Raw genomic sequence first — 21600 nt, forward strand, 5'->3', positions numbered from 1 at the left:
AATTCCAATGTACAAGTTTGTTCCAAGGGTCCGCCAACAAATTGAATAATATTTAAGAGAAGCAGTGTCTCCACATTCCGACTTTGGAGATGTCTATTTCTTTTCTCTTTTTTTCCTCTTTCCTTTGTCCTCTCAAGAAACTTGCTGAGCTGGGTAACTGATTTCATCTGGGCTTCAAACATCATACTGTGCTTAATACATCCCATTACAGCCTCTTTGTATACTGTTGTTAAATTAGTGATGGGAACATGAATCTTCAAATTTGCTTCATGAACCGCTTTTTTTCTTTGACTCCTAATTAGCAATGTTGGTTTAAATGGGTTTAAGAAATGGCAAGTTGGTGTACTTTCAACCAAATGTTAAACAGAGCGCCATCTACAGGTGTAAAAAATACAGCAACTGGTTCATGAAACAAATTTGAAGCTTCATTTTTGCATCACTAAGTTAAATGTACCATGTAGCCTATTTGTGAACAGGTTACATGGAAATCAAATATTACACTTTGTGTTTAATATGTATTCAACCAAAACATTAAAAAGGGCATATTGAATTTGTTAGATGATTTCTCGAGTTATGTAGTCGAACTTGGCTCACTCATTTATCTAGAATAACATAAAATGCAAAACCTAGGTTATTTGCCCTCTTTTTATTTTTATTTTGGTTGGAACCAACCAAAGGTGATTTATTCACTGTCATCTTTTTAAGAGGCAGTGTAGATTAATGACTGTGATTTAGATTTCAGCTGTTATTTGAAACAAATTGTTGGATTCAAGTTTAGGACTGTTTTTAGACTTTCGGTGTACCACACCTAAACGCTATAAAAAAGGGGATACTTTGGCGAAATTAAGTATCAATGGAGTATCTTCTCAAAATCCAAGCTGTTTAGGTTATCCGTTTTCATTCCCATCGGCGTAATGGAGTCTCACCCAACTTTTGATGTCTTTAAGATCAGAATGTCATAGTTTCAAGAACTTTTCAGCTGCAGTCGTGCTGAAAGAAGCCTTTCTTTTGCTTTGGCGGCTTACAGGATCGCAGCCTGCCAAACTCCTACGGGCAGCAATATGCTCCGAGGCCACACCAGTGGCTTCGTGCCACTTTCCTTCTCCTTCATCAACTCTGCAGCTCAAGACTGCCTACGCGGCACTCCATCACAAATTCCTTCAGTTTGTCTTTCTGACTGTCTTTTGTCATGTCTTTTGTAGCTGCAGAGGCGACCCAGCCTGTGGCTACCATCAGCCCTTCCACACTGACCGTCCAGCAAGGTCAGAGAGCCGAGTTTCGCTGTACAGTAACTGGCAACCCAAATCCTGCCCTCGAATGGATCGGTATGTGACCACAAGTAGAATGGTTGTCCTCCCACTGGTGTAGTGACAGGATGTAATTGTGATTTTTATTTTTTTTACAGGGGGTCCTGGGAACAGAATGAGTCCCAGAGCAGTAATTAGAGGAAACTTGTTGACTTTCGCAGCAGTGGAGCTGACAGATGAAGGGGAGTACTCCTGCAAAGCTCTGAACACCCACGGCGAGCACACAGCACGGGTTTCCCTCTTTGTCAGAAGTATGATCTCAGTATCTTCATTAGTGTGCTCTCACTACAGAAAGTTTGGGCCGAAGTTTTTTCGTCTTATTTCAGTGGTTTTAATGAGCACAATTGTTTTCAAAATCAATCATCTCTCTAAGATTAACACTCACTGTTACAAGAATGATAATAATAATAATAACAGTGGTCAACAGTACATTATTATTATGATCATTATTATCATCATTATTATTATTAATGACAATAATAATTTTTCAGAAAAAAATATTTACTAGAGGAAAAAATCATCTAGAAATGTTTACTTAAAAGTCTGATTCTAAAATTTAGAAGAAATTTGGAACTGAAATGAATTGAATTGAGATTAAAGGACAGGACAGAATTGCCCAAAAGTACAAAAAATAGAGTTTGGGGGAGATCTAATTTCACAGTTTGAGTCACTTTGACATCAACAGAAAACTCACAAAATGCCACTACTCTAAGTTTATTTAGTTTGGTCCTTACATGTGCATTACCCTCCATGAACCAGGAAGTAGTTGTAGGAGTGAGAACCAATGAACAGATAGACTAACACAAATATGACACTTTATTGACGAGAGAATTTTTTGTTGTTTGATTGTTTGCTTTTAAGGGTCAAACCTGAATGGTCTTGGCACAGTGCCGCAAGTCCAAGTCAGCCCCCAAAATATTGACGCTCATGAAGGGGATACGTTGAGGTTGTACTGTCGTGCCTCAGGATCACCAACTGCAAAACTTACCTGGCTTAAAAATGGAGGACAAATCCCACCCCAGGTGAGATCCCACCATGATGATGATGCTGAAGTAAAATGATGCTAACATGATTGTGTTCACAAAACCTTTTCTTGCACAGGAGATTCCAATTTCAATCTTATCGTGACCATTTCTGCATTTTGACCATTTACCTCTATTTTTTTTCCTCCCTGTGTTTGTGTCCCCCCCCACCCCAACCCTTTTTTGTTTTTTGGTACCTCCCCTTGTTCTGACGTTTGCTCAGGCCGTTCCCTCTCACGGTTTCCAACAGTTTAAAAGCAACAGTGTCGATGTGTTACACAGACGTGTTGAGGAGCTTCAGGTCTGTCCATCTGTCCACTGTCTGTCCGTCCTAGTCCGTAGATCAAATCCATTGTCCTCTACTTCACACATTGTTAACCAAATGCATGATCCAATATGTCCTTGATTCACACTTTGTAGGAACCCTTAATTTCCCCAAGCAATGTCTTTTAGAGTTGATGCCAAAAACATTCAAACCAACTTGCTAGATCCAATTGGCTTCTTAATCTACTTGCATGTAGCGCTTTTTGTCTCCTGTTGCTGATCCACTGTCCTTCGTTTTGTACCGTCCTCCTCTCACCATCATCTAGAAACAGTCCAAAACATACAGTGAACTCCGGAAGCATTTTACGCATATTTTGTGCCGCTAAATTTTTCTTTATTGGTCGCTCCTGGGCACAGCGAACCTCTCGGGCCTGTTTAGTTGTGCCACTCCTTCGCTTCGGCCGTTCCCAGGCGAAGCCAGACTCTGCCGTGCAACCGACCAGAAATTCTGTATATTCTGGCAAACGGCTGGCTTTGTCAACCCATCAGTGTGTTCACATACATGCCTCGCTAGGGCCCGCCTCAGCTGCTGCTCACTTTAGCCCGGCTTACGTTCAGACAGGCTGCAGCTAAGCAGCTTTGTCTATGCCCCAATAGCCCCCAGATGCGGAAATGCCTTCCTTGATCCCCTCCTGCTCCTCCCACCACCTCCTCATCCCTTCTCCTTTCAGGAATTTTAATAAAATGTCATTTTTAGCCTTGAGGCGAAACAGGCAAGTTTTTACAAAAAAAAGTTTTCCAAACTGGGTGAGCTTTGGCCTTCTAGAGTCCTTAATCGGACCATCTTGTGTCATAGTCTGTTCTAACAGCCCCAATGTAGTCATCCTTTAATACAATCATTTGTGTGTCGTAGAAATTAGGCACAAGCTTCTGTAGCAGAATCTGTTCCAGCCTACACGTAGTAGTGCACTTGTGTTTCATTAGCTAGTGATGTCACAATGTCATATTTGTGCTTGTTTCAAAGGACTCGATCCAGGTAAGCCGCTAGTGCTTAATTTGTTCATCATCTGCTGGCTGCTGTGGTATCAAATGATGAGAAATTGTGTGTGACCTGTCATTTTAATATTCTCACTTCTCGGTATGTCGACTCTAGGCCAGCACGGACCGCACGGATATCGGTACGCTGCTTATTCCAAATGTAAAAGTATCGGATTCAGGCACGTACATGTGTGTGGGCAGCAACAGCGTCGGCTCGAACAGTGCACCCATTAAAGTTTCGGTGCTCAAAGGTGAGATACTCTGTCATTTCGATTTTGGGGTTGATTGGCAGTGGGCTACTTCACTGAGTCTGTTTGTGCTCATGCAGTGGATCAAAGTTCCTCAAATGTTAGAATCCAGCCGTCAGAAGCGGACGTCCATGAAGGTCACAACGTGTACCTCAATTGTATCGTCTCTGGAAATCCTCCTACCCGAGTAACTTGGACGAGAGCGGGTGGGAGCCTATCGTCCAATCACCAGGTAGATTTTTGACTGTGACTTTACGCCCATGTTTGCCCGATAAATCCACTGGTTTGTTCAGAAAAATGTAGTCATATTTATTATCATTATATTTTTTTTTTCTATCAATTATTATTATAACTGCATCTTCTGCACACAGGTGGTTGGCAGTCAGCTTCGTATCCTGTCAGCGACCTCAGAGGACTCGGGAGAGTACATCTGTCAAGTGCAGAGCACTCCGGGATCTCAAATCCACCGGGCCACTGTCTCCGTGTCGGTCACGTCATCATCCTCACGTAAGTTAACTTGACGTCTTACCTACGTGAAGGCAAATGTGTGCAAGTCTCCTTTCTTTTTATAGGTCTTCAAAGTCCAATCATTGCCATTGAGCCTCACACGGCGGCAGTGCGCGTTGGTGAATCGGCTAGCTTCAGGTGCAAAGTGTACAGCGGGGCCCAACCTGTTAGACTGGAGTGGAAACTGTCTGCCAACCAACCACTGCCAGGTAATGACCAAAATATCTCTGTCGGTGTGTTTCAAAAGGTACAGCGGGTTTTAATTTGCGCCCCTTCCCCACAGACAATGTCAGAGTTAGTCCTGATGGTTCTGTGATTACCATAGCAAATGCAAAACCTATGAATCATGGTGCTTACCGCTGCGTGGCCAGCAACCCGTTTGGCATCACCCACACTATCGTGTCCTTGATCGTAAAAGGTAAGATAATGTCTTACCCTTTTTGAGATTTTCTCCATAACGTTTCTTAATCAGCACGGGCATGTTAATCAATTATAATTCATCAGGAAAGTAACTTTAATGTACTTTTTTTCCCCCCCTCAAGTAAAGTTTGCATATGAAGTTAAAGAATTACTTCAGAAGTACTTTGCTGAAAATGTGTCCACACCAAATGTATTCTATTATGGCCTTCCATGTGTTTACATCTTCCAATTCTGCTACATTTGACAGTGAGAACAATAAAATTCCACACAATGTAATGTCATCATGCCCATCCGTCCATAATTTTGCACAGTCTTCTATCTCACGACTTTGCATGTTTGTCCAATCAGAGCCCCCCGTGGCCATTGTCACCCCTGTTGGGCCAGTGCGCATCAGGGTGGGTGAACCCATCAACCTGGATTGCCAGGCTTCAGGAGAGCCCCGCCCTTCTGTCACATGGCACAGGTTGGACAACAACCGTAAGATCAAGCTGAGCAGTCCCGCTCCTGCAGAGTCCAATGCAGTCATGCAGGTATTGTCTCTGTTACCTGATCACCACCTAAACCGTAAAAACAACCTTATATTTGTCTTTCCTGTGGCTCAGATACTTGTGGCCCGTCCAGAAGACAGTGGCACGTACGTGTGCATAGCGCGCAACAACGACGATAGCACCGAGACTCGGGTGGAAGTCATTGTTCAGGGAGGCACTCAATTGCCCTCAGTGCCCCGAGTCATCGTTCCCGAGCCACTCATGATTGTGGTGGAAGGTCAAACAGCAACCCTACGCTGTGAAGCCCATGGTAAACAAACAAGTTAAACTGTCCTGTGTTGTGTCACTTCAAATTAAGCACAGGAATAAAGACTCTAACTATAAATTCATACAATACTTTCCACCCACCAAGGTTTCCCTGCCCCAACTATCACATGGTCCAAATTACGGTCATCTCTACCTTGGAGACATAAAGTGGTGGACAACAATCTCGTGCTGTCCAACGTGGGGCGCCAAGATTCTGGAGAATACATCTGCAGTGCTGTAAACAACATGGGCACGACTGAAGTAACCGTTACATTGGAAGTCGAAAGTAAGAAACAATGTTTTCATTTCTGTTCATGTTTGGTTTCAAATTTATGGATGGTGTCCGGTTTTTCAGTTTAAATTGACTAACAACATGATGTGAGATCCGGTTAAAGTAAGTCACTTTAAACTCATGATAAACTTTTTCCCCAGCCTCTCCGTATGCTACTTCTGTGCCTGATGATGTGGCAGTGCGTGTTGGGGAGGTGATCAGGTTGCAGTGCCTAGCTCACGGAACTCCACCACTGACCTACATTTGGTCCAAGGTGGATGGTGCGTTACCCTCCAGGGCTCAGGTCAGCGACGGCGATCTCCAAATCAATCTGGCCACAGCAGAGGATGCTGGGAGCTACAAGTGTGTAGCCAGCAACAGAGTTGGCCACAGTGAAGTTGTGGCTAAAGTTGCAGTCAGATGTAAGTGAGAACTTCCTCTCTCCTTCAAAGGATATTTTAAAAAACAACGCTTCAACCATAAAAAGCTGACAAAAATATTTGATCATTTGCACAATTCTAGCAACATAACACTACTCCATTCCTTGTAGCGCCATTGGCAGTGCGTGTGGCACCACAAGTGGAGGTGAAGGCTCAGGGCAGCGCTGTGGAGTTCACATGTTCAGCAGCTGGTGGGGTGGAAACTACAATTGAGTGGCTGAAAGAAGGAGGTGGCCTTCCCCCAAACCACCACATCAAGGATGGCGTGCTCAGGTAACACACATCGCAGATAGCAAGATATGCGACTCCTTATTAGCGCACGTACAACAGTGCGACTACTTCAGAGACATATTTGGCAATTTATACCAAATCAAGCAGATTTGTTCCCCAATGTTTTTAAATAGCTTGACTTATTGTATGCGCTCAATTTTATTTACAGTTATTTATATTAACATTCAGAACTGGATCATTCTCTCCGTTATGTGACTCTTACATTTTCTGTTAATAATAAATCGCTAAACCTAACCCATTAAATGAGCTTAGGACATAAAGTGCACTAATTTAGTTTGGTAAATATTGAGGTTGACTGCTGAAAAGGAGCCGTAGCTTATCTTTATGCCCTTCCTCAGGATTGAAAACATTGAGCAGAGCAATGAAGGTGTTTACATCTGCAGAGCAAGCAGCATATATGGTCAGGCTCAGGACGCAGCCAGGCTGACCGTCCAAGGTAGGATTCATTTCGAAAAGAATTAATCTACTTTGTAAGAATTTTTTTTTTTTATTGTGTTTTCTTTTTTTCCACAGCACTACCCAAGGTGATGATCAATGTACGCACCTCAGTGCAGACTGTCATGATTGGGAACTCGGTGGAGTTTGAATGCCACGCCGTCGGTGACCCCGAGCCCACCGTCAAGTGGAGTAAAGTGGGCGGGCCTCTGCCAACCCACATCGTGGTGATGGGTGGCATGCTGAAGATCGAGCGGGTGACCGAGGTGGACGCGGGACAGTATCGCTGCACAGCCACTAATGATGTCGGCTCGGTGCAGTCCCAGGTGGTCCTCAATGTCCAGTGTGAGTACATTATCGCTAGTCTGGTTACTTGTTGCGAGGCAGAGCTAAAGGCAGAAAAGTAAAACCTATCTGAAGGGTCTCTCATTGTTTTTTGTTGTTGCTTTGTTTTGGTTCATAGCACTTCCTCAAATTTCTGCACTCCCTGAAACGAAGGAGGTGACCGTTGGGTCAGATGCAGTTCTGCCATGCGTGGCAACGGGATATCCTGTACCTGAAATCAAATGGTCCAAGGTGAGCAAGATAAAGTTGCTTTAATTTTTTTTTCTTAAGGTACCTGGAGTCAAAGGTGGAAGTGCTACTTGCTTTTATTAGTGTTTTTTCTTCATTTTATTTACATTTTTTGTTGACTTTGGAGACGTTAGCCACAAGTCACTGATCACTTGATGTTAAAAGCAACAAATTTTGATTACAATTTACTTTAATGGTTACATTCAGCAGATACTGTCTTTGACATCCGGTTTTACAATTGACCTTTTTTGTGTGTCTATGCCTTCCACTTGTAGCTCGAGGGTGAGCTACCCCCAAAGTGCTTCCAGGACGTAAACGTGCTGACAGTTCCTCGGGTCACACATAGCGATTCCGGAACATACGTGTGCACGGCATCAAACAAACAAGGCAAAGTAGAAGCCTTCACCAAACTGGATGTTCATGGTTAGTCTGCGATGTTTATACATCACACGGTGGCACGATGCTAAATGTGGTTGTGTCTAACTGTGAGACGACGTCCTGTTCCAGAAAGAGTGATGCCGTACTTTGCCCAAGAGCCACTGTCCTATCTCACCCTGCCCACCATCAAAAACGCCTACAAGGCTTTCAACATCAAAATCAACTTTAGGCCCGATAATGTTGATGGTGAGTACATTGCGTTACATCCAGAATCTGCTTTCACATTGTTACTGAGCGTATAACTCGATGTGTAATGTCATTACATCTCGGTCCCTCTCTCCTCCTTGATCAGGTCTGATATTATACGCTGGTGAGTCTCAGTGTTTGAATCTGCAGAAACTGATGCAGCATCCAGCTTTCACATCTTGCCGCTAAGCTCAAAGCTAGTTTTGCTGCTCTGAGAGTGATACAAATGCATGGTGCTTGGTTCTTGTCATGCCTATCAAACTCAGGCGTATAATTGTCGCACGTTTTATCAGGGAACCAACAGCAAACTGATATTCAGTTGAAATACAGAACTCAAATTGTGTATCTGTATCAGTAATGCTCCGAGCAGGCACTTACGGTTCAGTTACTGTTTTTTCCGGAAGCATGTGTTCCCAGCATGTGGAGCTGCACACCACGCTCGTCATGTGAAAATGATTGGCTTAGGAATGGACCACTTTCCTTCCACCACAGCATGCTGCTTTTACCATCTCGTTTCCAAAGATCACTGACACGTGTATCAATGAATTATTTCATTTTAATTTAGTTTACAACAAAGCTTTATGTTATTTATCAATGAAGTATAATAAGCTTTATATAGTTGAAAAAAAGAAATACATTTAATATCACTTTTCACAAACTCACTTCAACTCATATATCTATCAACAATTTATTTAAGTATTTATTTTATAATTTACTTTTTATTAGAGCCTCTATACAACATGAAATAATACATTAAATATGTATATTGACATTTCAGTTCAAATTAGTGTCAACTGACCACTACGACTGCATATTTATCACTGTATTAATTAGTGGTAATTATGTACACATAAATGTTGATTTGTTGCCCTTCACACCTTCCCGTGTTCTTTCTTTGCAATTTCTGTTTGAATTAAAATATTTATCTAGTTTTATTATTATATTTGACTTCTTTTATGTTATTTTTCATACACACAGGTATGATCCTTTATAACGGTCAGAAGAGGAGTACAGGAGCCGACTTCATTTCTCTCGGCCTCGTCGGTGGCCGTTTAGAGTTCAGGTCAGTTTTTGCAATGGATTTACGTATCGTGACGATTAATAGCTTAAATTGAGGCGGTGGCAGCAGCAAGAGCATTCTTTGTGTCATCGTAGGTTTGACGTGGGTTCGGGCATGGCCACCATCCGCGACCCCAACCCGGTCAAACTGGGAGAATTTCACACAGTCGAGATATATCGCAACCTTACCCTGGGCTACATCGTGGTGGACGGAGGCGAGCCGGTCAATGGCAGCTCGCAGGTACCCCGGCTCGCATCAGTGCTAAAATTCCACATGTGCAATTTGTGTCTCAAAGCTGCTCATTTCCTCTTCTCAGGGTAAGTTCAAGGGCTTGGATTTGAATGAGGAGTTGCACGTGGGCGGTTACCCCAACTACACTGCTCTGGACAAAACTACTGGCATCAAGACTGGTTTTGTTGGTAAGCATTGAAACTCTGTGTGGTACAGCTGCACGGTTTTTACGTTCACCATTACTTGGGCACGTGCAGGTTGCATTCGCCAGCTGGTCATTCAAGGTGAGGAGGTCATCTTCAAGGATATGGACCGCAGTTCCACCGGAGTTACCAACTGTCCCACCTGCAAAAATCGCCCGTGCCAGGTCAGCTTCCGCCTAGCTTTCGTGAAATTTCCACCACTAAGTGTTTTCATTTTTCTCTTCAGAATGGAGGCAGGTGCCAGGACTCGGACACCAGCTTGTATACGTGCAGCTGTCCTCGGGGATTCACTGGCAGCAACTGCCAGCATCACTCGTCCCTTCACTGCCACTCAGGTACGTGCTGACAAGCAAGCGACCGATGCTAACGACTCGAGTACGCAACGCCTTTTTGTGACTTGGGTCCCGCAGAGGCCTGTGGACCAGACGCCACTTGCATTAATCGCCAAAGCGGTCTGGGCTATGATTGTCGCTGCCACCTGGGCAAATTTGGAAACAAATGCATGGATGGTAAGTCAGAAAGTCCTTCTGTCAATGCTTGAACTTTTTATATTTGTAGTCTTTTGAAATAGAGAACAAAACTGACTCTCTCATCTTCCCAAGGCGAATTGGTAACCACTCCGCTGTTCGACGGGGAAGAGTCGTACATCTCCTATCCTCCGCTGACCAACGTCCACGATGACCTGCGAGTTGAACTGGAATTCAAACCCATTGAGCGAGATGGTCTGATGTTCTTCTGCGGAGGGAAGAAGATGAAAGTGGAGGACTTTGTGGCCATCTCTATGGTGGACGGACATGTCGAGTTCAAATATGAACTGGGCACAGGTATGCTCAATATGAAACGTATGCTTATTAACCAGGGAGGTTGAAAAAGGCTTTCCATTGTTCAGAGATAAATGAAAACAAGCAGCTTCATAAAATATATTTTCCCAAAAAATAATGATGTTAAGATTATGTTTTATATTATTTAAATTGTACAATTTGAAAACTGTTTCTATGAATTAGAGCTTAATCGTGTCAACATCTTCTCAGCTTGAAATGACTTGAACGTTGGTGTGTCCATCTTGATTTTCAGGCCAGGCCATCCTTCGCAGTCCACAACCAGTCTCTTTGGGCCAATGGCACAGAGTTGTGGCCGAACGGAACATGCGAGACGGTCACCTCAGAGTCGACCATGGCCCGGTGGAAAAAAAGATTTCTCCTGGGAAAGCCCAGGGCCTCAATATCCACACTCCAATGTTCCTGGGAGGTGTCCCCAACATGGAAATCCTGCCAAAGCCTGCAAATATCAGCCAAATGTTTGAGGGCTGCGTTGGAGAGGTGAGCTCTCTCCACGCCGAATCAGAGAGCCGCTGCACTATATGGATTTATGCATACATGTCACCACAAATTTTCCCTACTTCCTGCTTAGGTCTTCATCAACAACAAGAAGCTTGATCTGTCCTACAGCTTTACTGAGAGTCGAGCGATCCTCAAGTGCGTGGATACGAGCCCATGTGATCGGCGGCCTTGTTTGAATGGAGGCCACTGTATGCCCAATGCGGAGTATGAATACCAGTGCCTCTGTAGGGATGGATTTGAAGGTTCGTGCTAAAATCATTTACATACCATATTTTCCGCACTATAAGGCGCACCTAAAAACCTCCAATTTTCTCAAAAGCCGACAGTGCACCGTATAATCCGGTGCACCTTATACATGGACCAATATTGAGCCACTACAGCAGGCGTGTCCAATATTTATATCTTATATATGGACAAAGTTTTAAAATGGGCCATTCATTGAAGTTGCACCTTATAATCTGGTGCGCTTTATATATGGACAAAGTTTTAAAATGGGCCATTCATCGAAGGTGCGCCTTATAATACGGTGCACCTTATAGTGCAGAAAATACGGTACTCCAAGTGCTTTGATTTATATACTCAAAATGGTTTAATCGTCGGGTGACTCTGCAGGTGAGCGTTGCGAGATCATGAAAGACGTGTGCCAGCGGGACTATGAGTGCCAAAATGGCGGCAGCTGTGTTAACGGACACTGTGTGTGCCCCTCAGAATTCACAGGCCTCAACTGTGAAGAAAGTAAGTGTTGAATGATTTGGTACTTTTGCTGCCATTTTGAAAACAGAAGTGCAGTCATTTTTTAAGGCTTTTGTCAGGTTTATAATGATTCACATTCACCAGTGTGGAGCATCGGTGGCTTTTTGGACAGAATTCTGGGAGTTATCGCCATCAGATTCAATTTATCTGAGCCACTCCCCTCTCAAGTTTTACGTACTGTATATACAATGTATATCCTGCGCTCACAGGCCGCATCTCCAGCTTCCCCGAGGCCGCATGGAATTCAGAAGCTAGCGAGGCTAATGGTACAGTATGTGAATATTGAGTCTGACTGATCTGACCGTGACTAACAGGGACCCGTCCGAGGTCGAGGGGCCCCATAACCTCTTGACACATACCAAACATGCGCCTGTACTCCAACTAGGACTCACTTTGGAATGCGAGGAAGGGGGAATCGATACTAAGCACTAAAAGGACCTGCGTTTTTATTTCAATTTCACAAAATTCCCTTAATTCATCCTTTCGTCATCTCAGTTCATCTCAGATGATCACTCACATCATTGTTCTGCCTGTTGACAACAACTAAAAAAAAATGTTGAAACCCAAATGTTGAATGCTCTCCATGTTTGCATTTCTATTCTATTAACAACTGACTATTGTTTGAATGACTTTTACTCTGTGCTGGGTGTTTTATTGTCTGCATGGAGTCACAATTATTGGTGGTCGGAAGTCATGTGATTATGAAATTTGCTCTGAATGCACAGCAGATCTTTGTTGTTATTTGCAAATAGAATTTGATCATGCAAAGCAGATGCCAACTTTGTTCATACTGCCAGTTACATTGAGTACATTTTTAAAGGGAACTCATGACACATTGTTCATGAATTTATTTTATTTATTCACGATTTGTTCTGGTAAATGTTACAAATATTCTCTACTGCTCAATCGAGTGTGATCCTTCTCCATCACTGTCTAACCCAGCCTGTCTCAACAGGTCTCCAAATATTTGCCACTGGAGGGCGCCAAAACAATACAAATGAGAAGCTTGCCTGTTATTTGATTGCTGTATTGATTTGTATTTTTTCCCCATGGCATGTAGATTCTCCCTATCAGTATGCAGCTCATTTTCACAATGGCGGATACATTGCCCTTCCTAAGTCCATTATGCAAAGACGGTAATATGTTTGTGTAAACTTTTTTACGCTCACATTTTTTTTTTCAACGTAACATCATATTTATCTTTACATATTTTTATGCCTCAGCTCACCTGACACGCCGGAGACAATCGAATTGGAGATCAATACACTCTCTTCCGAGGGTCTGATCCTGTGGCAGGGAGTCGTAAGTCCTGATCTAAGACTGGCTCTGAGAAGGCTGAAGTTCTTTTAACATTAAATGTGCAATTTTTGTCACTTTGATGTCAACAGCAATACCACACTGCTTTTTGCATTCTCCTCACCGATTATCAAACATTTGCACTGGCTCATCTGTGGGAATGCTATGTCTGTATAAATGCATGTTGCTTCTCTAACTTCCACTTCATTTCCTTCAGGAAACCAATGGCACACTCAATTTGCGAAAGATGCATGCTAGTAAAAAGGTACCCACTCTTATCTGGCATGAGTCGACACATTGGCTGTTTTCATACTAATATGTACACATCACCACATGGCTTGGAAGGTTACAGCCATCTTTGCATGTCACCAATGATGATGACGTGAATAGAATTTTTGTATGAAAGGTTAATGTTGCTAATGTATGCTATGATAAAAACTCTCAGTGTTCTCCGCTTGTTTTCATCATCTCTTAAAACACTAAACAATTTGACCTGCAGGAACATGGGGAACACGGCAGAGGCAAGGACTTTATCACTCTTGGGATTCGCAACGGACACCTTATTTTCAGGTTCGGCCTTGCCGCTCTGTAAATATACTTCATTCTGTTGCTGTGACTTGAAGTCTAAAAGATGTTTTATTTATCTCCAGTTACCAGTTGGGCAGTGGAGAAGCAGAGATCATGTCACGGCAGTCCATCAATAACGGGGAATGGCACAAAGTCAAAGCAGTCAGGTACATTCCATTTCTTTTGGTATCAGTATGTACAACAAACTAACGCTGAGCAAAATGTATATAAATCTAAATAAAAAATGGAACTACAAACAAATCAAGTCTGTGAGAAGGGGACGATACAAGTTATGTTGGTTTCCCTTCCATTGCAGGGCGGGAAAAGATGGTTACATCCAAATTGATGGAGACGCTGCGCTCCATGGACAGTCAAAGGGAAAAAGCATCATGGTCAATACAAAAGGACCTCTTTACCTTGGTGAGTGGATAGACCTTCATAATGAGCTTGTTCTAGACCACACCACCACAATAAGTAAAATCCACAATATTGAATAGATATAGATTTAAATACTCTCTGTGTTACTATAGCATCCATGGCACTTATTTTTTTAAATACACTTTAAAAGAGTACAAACACAATCGAATACACTTCATATAGAAAAACAGTGTTTTCAGCAAATAAATAATCAAAGTTCATCAGTAGCAATGTCAACGTAAAATGGCTACCCCTTTGACTTCCGCAGTAAGTGGGCCTATCTTCTAATCTTTTCAGTAAAAAATAAGGCTGACACTTTCTTGTTTAGCTTCTTTCAAAGCACAATTCTGTGCCACCACCAAGTGGCCGAAAGTGTTATTACATCCTTAAATAAACAACAAAATCCCCACAATAAATAAATAAATTGCACAAGAGTTTACCGTAATTCCTATAAGTGATGTTTCACATACCCATTGGTTCAAAGCAGACATTCAAGGCTCTATATTGTCTGTGTGACAGGCGGAGCTCCAAACATGGCAGCCATGACAGCAGGGAAGTTTTCCTCTGGAATGACCGGGTGCGTGAGGAACCTGTCCCTGATAAACGGCCGGCCAGAAGATGAGCAGGCCCGGACCATCGACCTGCAAACCCACGCAGCTCACAGTGTCAACGTGCGGCCGTGCACGTCATAGACCGCACACACCACAAAGACAAACTCCCAAATACTGACATACAGTACACAGACTGTAGAGTGATTTTTATTTACGCACTCGTACAAAGAGACTGACACACTTCCACAAACTTGGTGCTTAGCTGCTACCAAAAAATCAGATGTTAGGACAAGATCTTGTTGTGGAAACCAAAACAAATCAGAAAAAAACATTAACAACCTCTTCCTCAGTTTTTTTTTTTAATTTTGGAAAAATGCAGTTTACATAATTTGAGCAGTAGTTTTAGCCATGAGAAATCAGATCCTATGGAATTGAAGAGGTTTTTACAGCACTGAATTTTTATTTATATGCATATGAATATATATTATAATTGTGGGGAGGGGGGGGGACTTGCAAACTAACCGTAACTGCACTTCCTAGAAGTTGTTCTGGCGTCTAACACCGCTTATCCAGAGGTTTTCACCAATATACTACTATGACTTGATGATGTCGAAGACTTTCTTTTGTCATTTGTGTTTGGCGTGAGTGCGTTTGTTTTGCTATGGGGACGGGGGCACACGCTCGGAGCACACAGCCGCATGCAGTTTAAGTACACAACTCAGGTCATTGACAACAACAACAAAAAATGATCACGTTTTTCCATTACCTTTGGAGCATTTGTGGTTTCGGTGTCTGTTTTAGTTCTTTTTTTTTCCACAAAAAAGAAGACTTGGTGCTAAATAATGCCGGACGCTAGGATACAGTGGATGCAATAGTCATGTGGTTACATTTATTATTTTTTTTCAAAGGTTAATCAAATTCAGATTTTTTTTAAATTCAACAATATTTGGTGATAGCTACCATCAAGTAAAATAAAGTAACCTGACACAAGATAGCTGAAGTCTGCTGCATGTGCCTTTTCACAGTTCATTTCATCACAATTTGCCTTTTTGCAACAAACCAGGCAATCTGGATTGACTAATTTGGATGGACATACATATTTTTTGTTCAGAATAACAACAATGGCTTAGATTGTATTTACTCAAGTGCGTGCTCTTTGATTTCCCAGCAAAATTATTGGATGTGTTTGCACCACAGCCTTGATTGAGTAGATCTCAAAAATGGAGTTTCATATTTTTTATGTAGTTTTGAAAGTCACTCGGGTAGCTCAACAGGAAGTGCTCGTTAGCCCAGCGGTGCCTTGAAATGTTTGTTTTCGTGATGCTTGGGTAAAATGTGTGATTTTTTTTTTGGGCGGACCCTTCAGTACCAAATGTCAGCCAATTCTTTAGGGTTGCTGTGGTCCTCATAAACACAGCACAATTTTCTTTCTTTCTTTTTTTTTGCTTAAATTGTTTATCTGAGAACAAGAATAAATATAAATGAAGCAATGCTAACATGCAGCATTGCTTCATTTATATTTACTCTTTGCCTCCTTTACCGCTGCAATTTTAGAGCACAGTTTTTTTTTTCTTCCTCTGGTTATCACATTTTGCTCGTATCGCTCCTTCAAGGTTTCCCAATTTCCTCTCAGAAAAGTTCTTTTTTTAACATCAGGCTACACTTTGGTTTAAATTTGCAACAAAGTGACACCATGTCTTTTTTGAATGTGAATATGTGATATGGGGATGGAGTCCAGGCTGTGGTCCAGTTTAGGATGCTTTAAAGCTAAGTTCTGAAACTGGATTTTCATATGAACACTGTTGCTAAATGAAAACGTTGTCAAGCCAGATGTGTTTAGTTTTTGAGCCCGTCATTGGATTGCTCTCATTATGAAAGGTGCACTTGTAGTCTTGAAGGTTTAATTTTTTTATTTTTTTATTTACATTTTATGTCTTGGCTCAATTGATAAAATTTTACAGGCAGTACACCTAATGACCCAGTATTGAAGTGGTATGCCCCTACCCTTTTTGTTTCTTAAATAAAAACAAAATTCATGTGCTATTTCTAATATCATTGGCTTTATTTTGTCACTCGGACGGTGCTACAGTATTTTTCCTTGATTGGATTCTGTCGACACCCCATATTTGCTCCCACATGATGTAGGTCAAGTGCCAGTGATACTGGGGCAGTGGAAATATTATCCCCAAGCATATTAGGAAATGTGATTCAGGGTTAGATTGCAGGTTACACCCAATTCAGTTCACTCTTTACACATGTCATTGTCTTGCATTGTTAATAGTGACAAACATCGAACAACCGTAGGATCACCTTTCAAATAAGGAAGCCAGACTGCTTGCTGCTTATAGTGCAACATGATACGTAACAATTAAGAATAACAACTCAATTTACGATGAAAGAGAAAAGATTTTAAATAACAATATCATGATCAAGAAACACTTACATAAGAGAATTACAGGGACCAAAATCCATGGCAACAAATCGTTACCATGTGGCAATAAGAGAGACAAAGCTTTTGAGGGGTTTTGTTTTCTAAGCCAAGATAACATCTCACACGTATGACAATCTTGCCGACTATCCTTCGAAATGCTCTTGTGCTGATTGAGGATGATTCTGGCTTTTTATGGTACGGCATGATGATGGTACAGTAGCCTGCATCGAGCCTGGCCAAATGTTCTTTCCATAATGTTCCAAGAAAAAAAGTTGGATGAACTCGAGATTTCAAGGCAACAAACTGTGATGAAATTTTAGGTGTTGTGAAAGTTGTTTTTACTACATTCCACAACAAAGAATTTACAGAACTCTACTAAGGCAGCACAACCGTGTTCATATTATATCCAGACCATTCTTTGGCACACCTGAATACTGGGCGGTGCCTCAAGCCTTTGTGACCTGATATATTGTGATCAATTATAATCCTAAAGCAATAGGAAATTAAGACATTCCCTGCTTGAAGGTCAACCACACTTCAGCCATTAGTCCCTGTTATGTTGAGATAAGGTGTTGTATTTCTTTAGATCGCATCCCTCCCTGAGGCTGCGTTGTGGCACATTTGGCTGTCAGGGCTTATCCGACTCATTTTACATCCATTTTTAAATGTGGCATATATATACGTGCCTCAATTGTTACCCCATTAAGTTCTCCAAGTAAGATCTTGTTTCCGCACTGGAAATAGCATGTCATGTAAATTCCAAAGTTGACCGAATTTTGGAAAACCCGGGGGAGGTCCAAGGATATTTCAGAGGAGGGGTGGAAATGCCCTCACGGCCCCCCTCTAGGCCTGCCAGTGCCTGGAGTAGCTGTCACTACTGGTTTCTTCGGTCCAAAAAGTTCTTAATATATTCGAATTCTCAGGTTTTCATTCGTAGAACTGTTTAATCTCAAACAATAGAAAAATAGAACAAAAATGATGAAATATTAAGTTGCGTGAATTTGAACATTTAAGATTTCATTCGAAAAATTCATTCATTCGTTCATTTCCCTCTTATATCCACTTAAGGCCAATCACCTATATGAGAGGCTTAGAATGACAGAAAGTAAGACAAGCCCACCAACAACAGTGGTGTGAGTGTTGTTTTTATTCCTGAAGTGGGAGTCAACCTTTGTGGCAAGTACAGAGAGAGAAAAAAAAAAAAAAAAACACCACCCACCCTCCACATAATCCCACAGGAGTAAATCCATTGGTCAGATTAGGAATCTAGAGGACGCAATCATGAACGTTACATCCAGTCCCTCATTGGCAGCTGAAGCATGTAAGTAAAACATTTTTCTTTATTTCATGTCAAATTATTCACAATTTAATATTCTTTCCCTCCTAAAATCCAGCGAGCACACAGTCATGATTTTCTTTCAGGTAACTTGATTTCATTTTTTTTAACCATCCCCTTCCTTATATTGATTCTATTCACTTTTAACATTAATGTAATGTTTAATGTTGGTTTTTTTTCAGAATATTGCAATTTGTTTCTTTCTCTCAGGTAACAAAATGAAAGATTATCTAAAGTTGATGTATACAATAAATTTGAATTCATGTACGACTCTTCTCGCCCTCCAGACCTGCACTTGTCTGCCATTCATGCACTTGAAAGTAAGTACTGTGTTTATATTGTGAGTTTAAGTCAAACAATACTAAGTGGTTTGTTTCCCCCAGCGTGTCAGACCACCTGGTTTGACAATGGAGATGTTTCAAGAGAAGGTGACTCAGAGCTCTTGGCTGATTTGAAAAGGAAACATGGACTCAGGATCTGCTCGGATCCAGTAGACATGGAGGCTCAGACGGTTTCTGGGATAAAGTCTGACCACATAAGGAACATCTTCCACACGTATGACCATTTTTATATTTCCTTTTGGGAATTGGCCACATTAAACTCAAAATGATCAAGTTACTGATGCAGTGCGGTTCTAAACTCCCAAATTACACTCATTAGAATAAAATAAAATAAAATAAAATGAAATAAAATAAAATAACACTGCACTTACTCTCTGATTTGATTATGTTGTTTGTAGCCACAATGCAGCCGAGGGCCTTTTGTGCCTCAACAGTGAGCAATCATGGGGTCCATGTGAAGATTATAAGGTCAAGTTCACCTGTTCCGGAGAGTTCTGTTCAGGTTTGTAAAGAAGAAAATAAACTAAGTAAATTACAAGTAATTCTTCAATTTGATGGGTTTTTGTGGTTCTAATTCCCACAGAGTGCCAGACAAAGTGGTTTGACCTGGACGACCCCGAAGGGCATGGAGATTTTGAGCTCCTAAGTGACCTCCTCCGCAAGTTTCCCGGAGAGATCTGCCCCCAGCCAATAGCCATTCAAGCCCAAACCGTTTCCACAGACTCTGCCTCCAGTCCACCAGAGACATTTTTAAAGTGAGATAATTGTCAGAGGATGCAGCGTAAGGATGTCAGAGGCACATTCCTTGCTTCACGCCATCTTTTTTTATTTACAGCCTAGACGCCATGTATGGATTCGCTTGTTTGAATGCAGATCAGGTTGACAAGAGCTGTGAAGACTACAAGGTCAGATTTACATGTCCCAAAGAATTCTGTCAAGGTAGGTCATGCTTCTTCTGCACACAAAAAATGAAGATCACATTCCTCAAATTAAGTCACATCAAAATATCAGCAAAAAATTATTTTTTTGACAATTTGTAATACTTTGATGAAGTTAGGAATTAATAATAGAAGTTTGTTATGGTAGCAACGTGGCTTGAATTTCATGTTCTACTCATGAGCTTCATGCTCACTATCGATTCATGTCTCAGCGTCACAGGAGTGCCGTACACGATGGCTCAGTAGCGACGATGACCAATCAGACGTGGGCGATGTGGAGTCCTTGTATCAACTGATGAAGACTTACCCCGGTCAGGTCTGCAAAAATCCAATCCAAATAGAGGCCAGGACAAAAAGCGGCTTGCCTTCTAAACACACTGGGGACATATTTCTCTCGTGAGTCCTTTATTAGAATTTAAACATATAAACAAATAACGTAGTGCTCAGTTTGACTCATGTTTGTTTCCCCCCCAATTCTAGCTATGATGTTACTTTTGGCTTTGCCTGCATCAATGAGAATCAGAAGAGTAGTAAACAATGTGAGGATTATGAAGTATTGCTGACATGTCCCTCAGATTTTTGTCGGAGTAAGTTCTTTTATGCTGTTGTATCTATTTTGTTGTTTGTTTTTATAACCCAAGATTCAAATATAAAACAGAAATAATACTTTTTATGTATATATATATTTTTTTACTGACAGTTTGCAGAACCGATTGGTTCGACCTTGATAATCCCACCAATGGGGGTGATTACGAGACTCTCGTCAAGGTGCAGAGGCTAAACACTGCTGGAGTCATCTGCGCTCAACCTGTAGCAGTGGAGGCGATGACAGTATCTGGCATCCCAGCACACAAGACTGGTGATGTATTTCAAATGTGAGCAGACCAAACAACAATGACAAAAACTCATGTTTATACTACCTGAAGTAAATTTATGACTTTAAGAGATGTGCAAGAATCTAATATAGCTGAGGTGAAAAGTCAAATGAGTACGAGTGCAATTTCCAGCCGAACTTGTTCTTGCTTGTCTACAATTTTTTCATTTTTTATTTTTTACAGGTATGATGCTACTCAAGGCTTTGCATGTGTAAATGATGATCAGCCTGGTGAGAAACAATGTGAAGACTATAAGGTCAGATTCACCTGCCCACCAGATTTCTGCGCCTGAATGAGCAGTCTTGTATTTATAAGGACATCATCAGCTCTCACTAATTATTGTTTTGGGATTCTTTATATTGTGTCACTAGTACAAACAATAATATTGAATGTGTCCGCAATGCAAGGCAGTGTTAGCGAATTGATGTGATTCACTGAGAATGGGGGCTGTCTGGAACTCTGGAATCTATGAAAAAGCTAAAGCACACTTTCAATTTGAAAAGGTCTTACACTTGGAATGAGAGAATGTTTTTTTATTCGGTATTAATTAAATCTAGTACAACTATTTAATCAAACATTGTTCTTATGACGAGCTGTATTGCGTCTGCGTGTGGCTATCTAGCGACATCTAGTGGACATTATTAATATTGCGTTGTCATGACACTATGTATACTGCAAGAAAGAATATTTCCCACAAATTAGTATTTTGTGCACATATTGTATAAATTTCATGGCCACAAATGAGCATTTTGTGTTATGTCTTATCGTTATTGTGGCAAAAAAATGAAATCCCATGTCACGTCTGCATGGATGCGCAAATGTCAATGGATCAAGTGTTTATTAAAATATTGATAATTCACAGCAAACATAAAAGCACATTGTGCCATTTGAAAGAAAGTTGACTTTACGTCTTTATTCCCGTGAACGTGGGCAGTATTTCAATTTGGCGATGTATTTGCTGCACAAATTTCATAAACAGATCTTCTGGTTGATTGATTAAGTGAAAAACACAATTCTTTTACTCTAT

The 21600-nt window shown here is 41.4% G+C and overlaps 2 protein-coding genes across 3 annotated transcripts in view; both read left to right on the top strand.

The window, feature by feature from the left end:
- Positions 1–16702, top strand: part of hspg2 (heparan sulfate proteoglycan 2) — a 63702-nt gene extending 47000 nt beyond the window's left edge. The window contains exons 51-88 of one of the 2 annotated variants that reach the window (XM_088362562.1): positions 1203–1325; positions 1406–1558; positions 2169–2329; positions 2553–2630; positions 3747–3882; positions 3960–4111; positions 4251–4386; positions 4452–4595; positions 4670–4804; positions 5155–5336; positions 5409–5604; positions 5707–5886; positions 6033–6293; positions 6422–6584; positions 6941–7038; positions 7116–7382; positions 7501–7613; positions 7886–8033; positions 8118–8234; positions 8341–8358; positions 9213–9297; positions 9390–9534; positions 9611–9713; positions 9783–9892; positions 9955–10063; positions 10139–10237; positions 10331–10552; positions 10803–11047; positions 11139–11310; positions 11681–11803; positions 12031–12087; positions 12882–12957; positions 13045–13123; positions 13335–13382; positions 13617–13687; positions 13768–13851; positions 14001–14104; positions 14621–16702. In XM_088362562.1, coding sequence (XP_088218688.1) covers positions 1203–1325; positions 1406–1558; positions 2169–2329; positions 2553–2630; positions 3747–3882; positions 3960–4111; positions 4251–4386; positions 4452–4595; positions 4670–4804; positions 5155–5336; positions 5409–5604; positions 5707–5886; positions 6033–6293; positions 6422–6584; positions 6941–7038; positions 7116–7382; positions 7501–7613; positions 7886–8033; positions 8118–8234; positions 8341–8358; positions 9213–9297; positions 9390–9534; positions 9611–9713; positions 9783–9892; positions 9955–10063; positions 10139–10237; positions 10331–10552; positions 10803–11047; positions 11139–11310; positions 11681–11803; positions 12031–12087; positions 12882–12957; positions 13045–13123; positions 13335–13382; positions 13617–13687; positions 13768–13851; positions 14001–14104; positions 14621–14793 — 5066 coding nt within the window. In that variant the 3' untranslated portion in view covers positions 14794–16702. The remainder of the gene's footprint in view (positions 1–1202; positions 1326–1405; positions 1559–2168; positions 2330–2552; positions 2631–3746; positions 3883–3959; positions 4112–4250; positions 4387–4451; positions 4596–4669; positions 4805–5154; positions 5337–5408; positions 5605–5706; positions 5887–6032; positions 6294–6421; positions 6585–6940; positions 7039–7115; positions 7383–7500; positions 7614–7885; positions 8034–8117; positions 8235–8340; positions 8359–9212; positions 9298–9389; positions 9535–9610; positions 9714–9782; positions 9893–9954; positions 10064–10138; positions 10238–10330; positions 10553–10802; positions 11048–11138; positions 11311–11680; positions 11804–12030; positions 12088–12881; positions 12958–13044; positions 13124–13334; positions 13383–13616; positions 13688–13767; positions 13852–14000; positions 14105–14620) is intronic. The other variant, XM_088362571.1, reaches the window with a different exon arrangement.
- Positions 16703–18322: 1620 nt separating this feature from the next.
- LOC148402260 (mucin-5AC-like) lies at positions 18323–21464 on the top strand. Its single transcript, XM_088368965.1, has 12 exons — positions 18323–18404; positions 18478–18505; positions 18602–18629; positions 18707–18739; positions 18803–18974; positions 19159–19262; positions 19344–19515; positions 19596–19699; positions 19911–20094; positions 20179–20285; positions 20399–20573; positions 20757–21464. Exons 2-12 carry the CDS (start codon positions 18491–18493, stop codon positions 20863–20865), a joined length of 1203 nt encoding a protein of 400 aa, XP_088225091.1. The 5' UTR covers positions 18323–18404; positions 18478–18490; the 3' UTR covers positions 20866–21464.
- The last annotated feature ends 136 nt before the right edge of the window (positions 21465–21600 follow it).

Source organism: Syngnathus floridae, chromosome 2 (genome assembly GCF_059516105.1).
Source record: "Syngnathus floridae isolate MCC-2025c chromosome 2, RoL_Sflo_1.0, whole genome shotgun sequence".
Lineage (NCBI taxonomy): Eukaryota > Metazoa > Chordata > Actinopteri > Syngnathiformes > Syngnathidae > Syngnathus > Syngnathus floridae.